Source organism: Tribolium madens, unplaced genomic scaffold (assembly GCF_015345945.1).
Source record: "Tribolium madens isolate multiple individuals breed KSU strain unplaced genomic scaffold, Tmad_KSU_1.1 Scaffold_7;HRSCAF=85;Tcas5.2_LG10, whole genome shotgun sequence".
Taxonomy (NCBI): Eukaryota; Metazoa; Arthropoda; class Insecta; order Coleoptera; family Tenebrionidae; genus Tribolium; species Tribolium madens.
The window spans coordinates 10,448,439-10,452,072 of record NW_025401050.1 but is presented as its reverse complement, the minus strand read 5'-3'; the positions used below and the strand labels follow the sequence as shown (position 1 = coordinate 10,452,072).

General features: G+C 29.9%; 1 protein-coding gene across 1 annotated transcript in view; it reads right to left on the bottom strand.

Annotated features, from left to right (window-relative positions):
* Positions 1-1,270, bottom strand: part of LOC123009982 (probable serine/threonine-protein kinase nek3) — a 25,978-nt gene extending 24,708 nt beyond the window's left edge. The window contains exon 1 of the mRNA XM_044406582.1: positions 1,126-1,270. Within this exon, the coding sequence (XP_044262517.1) occupies positions 1,126-1,133 (8 nt within the window). The 5' untranslated portion in view covers positions 1,134-1,270. The remainder of the gene's footprint in view (positions 1-1,125) is intronic.
* Positions 1,271-3,634: the final 2,364 nt, after the last annotated feature.

Sequence of the window (3,634 nt, the reverse complement as noted above, 5' to 3'; positions counted from 1 at the left end):
TACTTTTGGTACTTTGACCAAATCCGCCCCGATTTGTCTGAAATTTTCAGGGGGTTTTAAACACAGTCTAGAGAACCCATCTATGACTTTTGAACTCATTTGGTACCAAAAAAATCCTCACATCTCGTCGAAAAATCTCTGGTTCAAACAACTCGCACTCTTACAGATAATCACACAGTACCGGAAAGTACCACAGGCAAATCCGACCCAATTTGTGTGATTTTTCTGAAACTTTCAGAGAGCCTTAAAAAAATTGCCTAAGTACCTACTTGGTACTACCAAAAGGAAACAATTAAAAAAATTTTTTTTTTGGATTTTTAGCTTGTCAAAAAATTTCAAAATCAAAAAAAAACTAACACAACATTCTTAGTTTTGCATGAAAATAGCTCAAATTAATGTGTTCCTGTAACTCGCCCAAATTTAAACCGATTCAAATAAAATTTTTTTAAGACCTCAAAAATTTGTCTAAAGAACCCCCCTGTAAAAATTAGACCCATTTAGGTAACTTATAAGTCTAAAAAAAATCTCCATTTTCTTAAATTTTTGGGCTAGTTTAAGTGCTAAAATTGGCACTACTTATTATAACTCGGGCAAATCTGAATCGATTTGTCTGAAATTTTCAGAGAGCCTTAAAAACTGCCTAAGCACTTTCCTGGTACTACAAAAAAAAGCAATTACACAAAAAAAAAAAATTTTGTATTTTTGGCTTGTCAAAAAAATTTAAAATAAAAAAAAATAACACAACATTCTWAATAGTGCATAAAAATAGTTCAAATTTGCACTATTTATAGATCACAGTACACATTTCTATAATCAGGACACAAATTTATTTTGAAAAATTTACATTTTAGACCAATTTTGAGGGCTAATTGCGATAACTCGCCCAAATTTGCACCGATTCAAATAAAATTTTCACCAGACCTTAAAAACCATCCAAGGAACCCATCTGTAAAAATTGAGCCCGTTTGGTCAAAAAAAATTTGAGGGGTAGTCTAGGTGGTACTTTTGGTACTTTGACCAAATCCGCCCCGATTTGTCTGAAATTTTCAGGGGGTTTTAAACACAGTCTAGAGAACCCATYTATGACTTTTGAACCCATTTGGTACCAAAAAAATCCTCACTGACCTATCCATCTCGTCGAAAAATCTCTGGTTCAAACAACTCGCACTCTAGATAATCACACAGTACCGGAAAGTACCACAGCGTCACGTGTAACCCGCATTGAAGACGACAGCACGCTGAAGACTGAAGATGTTGAGATGGACCGACCCAAACAATCATTCTCTCTTTCTCTCCTCCACTTGAGAGTGATTTCTTCATCGCTCAGCACACTACGACCTTTCACAACACTCACACGCAACAAAGGCCATTCGAAATATTATTTTCACAAAGCCCCGCCACCCGAGTTTCGGATGCTGAATTATAACAATCGGATGAATTATGGCACGACATCTTTTAACCTTTCAAGAGGAAAATGCCGACGAGATGGACGGTCACGATGCGCTTGGAAACTAGACACGAAGAAGAATTAAAATTATAAGTGCAGAAATAATTAACATTGCAATGATTGCAACAACTAAAAAGAATTTAACGAAAAAAAAAATGAGAAAAATTCTTTGAGAATTGTGCTACCAAATTATATCAAAATTTTGAAAATGTAATTTTTTGTAATTTGGGCAAAAAATCGCCAAAACAAGCGAAAAAACCTGGGAAATCTCGTTATTTTGTACGTTTTTTGAATTCTTATTTTAAGTCAAAAACAAACAGTCAATTAGTTAAAAAATCTCGTAATTTTTTGAGTTTGTTAAGAGAATAAACCACCAAATTGGTTCAAAATTCATTTTATTTTTTGCTTTTTTCAAATGTTTTAAAACGTTTTTTAACCAAAATGTACTATTTTCTAAAAAATTACTTTCATACTAAGCGAATAACCAACAAATTATGTGATATATTGGACAAAAAATCGCCAAATTGAGACGAAACAAGCAAAAAACCTAGGAAATCTCGTTATTTTGTGCGTTTTTCGAGTTTTTTTTAAGTCAAGAAAAACACTCAATTAGTTCAGATTCACATTCAGACACTATTTCCAGAAATTGCTTTCATACTAGTCAAAAAAATCATCAAATTATGCCAAAAATGATGTTATTTTTGTGTTTTTGAAATTCTAACACTTTTTGTGATATTTTGCCGAAAAATTGACCTTATTTTTGTTTGTTTTTCTTGATGTGCCCTGTTTTTGAGGAAACTTTTGTTAAACCATTGCCAAAAATCACAAAATTCGGTTAAAAATGATCTTACTTTTACTTTTTTCAAGTACTGAGCACCTTTTTTTAAGCAGAAACGCATTTTTTGCAAAATAAGTCTAAAAACTACTAAATTACTCCAAAAATCTTGTACTTTTTCGCGTTTTTTGAGCATTGGAACACATTTTGAGTTTATTAAGAAAAACCACCGAATTGAATCAAAATTCATCTTATTTTTGCTTTCTTTAAAATGTTTTAAAACGCTTTTTTACCCAAAATGCAAAATTGCTTTCACACCAGTCGAAAAATCATCAAATTTTGCCTAAAATGATGTTATTTTGTACGTTTTTTGAATTCTTATTTTAAGTCAAAAACAAACAGTCAATTAGTTAAAAAATCTCGTAATTTTTTGGACATTTTTTGAGTTTGTTAAAAATGATCTTACTTTTACTTTTTTCAAGTACTGAGTACCTTTTTTTAAGCAGAAACGCATTCTTTGCAAAATAAGTCTAAAAACTATTGAAACACATTTTGAGTTTATTAAGAAAAACCACCGAATTGAATCAAAATTCATCTTATTTTTGCTTTCTTTAAAATGTTTTAAAACGTTTTTTTACCCAAAATGCAAAATTGCTTTCACACCAGTCGAAAAATCATCAAATTTTGCCTAAAATGATGTTATTTTTTGTGTTTTTTGAAATTCTATGCTCATTTTTAAGTAAATACTTTTTTGTGAGATTTTGTCAAAAAATGACAAAATCAAAACAAAATTGACTATATTTTTGTTTGTTTTACTTGATTTGCCCTGTTTTTGAGCAAACTTTTGCTAAAACATTAGAAAAAATTATTATCTTATTATTACTTTTTTTTTCACAATTCTTTTGCAAAATAAGTCAAAAAAACACTTAATTAATTTTAAAAAATCTCGTCGTTTTCGCGTTTTTCGAGCTCTTAAGCACATTTTTTTTTGAGTTTGTTAAGAAAAACCACCAAATTGAAACAAAATTATGCTTGTTTTTTTTTGCTTTTTCCAAATGTTTTAAAAAGTTTTATAACTAAAAATGTACTGTTTTCCAAAAATTTCTTTTATATTAAGCAAAAAATCAACAAATTATGTCGAAAATGATATTATTTCTTTGTAATTTGGGCAAAAATCGGCAAATTGAGTCGAAATTAAGCAGTTTTTTGAGTTTGTAAAATACACTGTTTTCCAGAAAGTCTTTGACCCTAGTCGAAAAATCTTCAAATTTTTTGTATTTTTGAAATTCTAAACACATTTTTTGTGAAATATTGCCAAAAAATGACGAAATTAGATCAAAATTGACCTTATTTTTGTGTTTTTTTCGATTTGAACAAACTTTTGCTAAAACATAGCAAAAATCACCAAATTG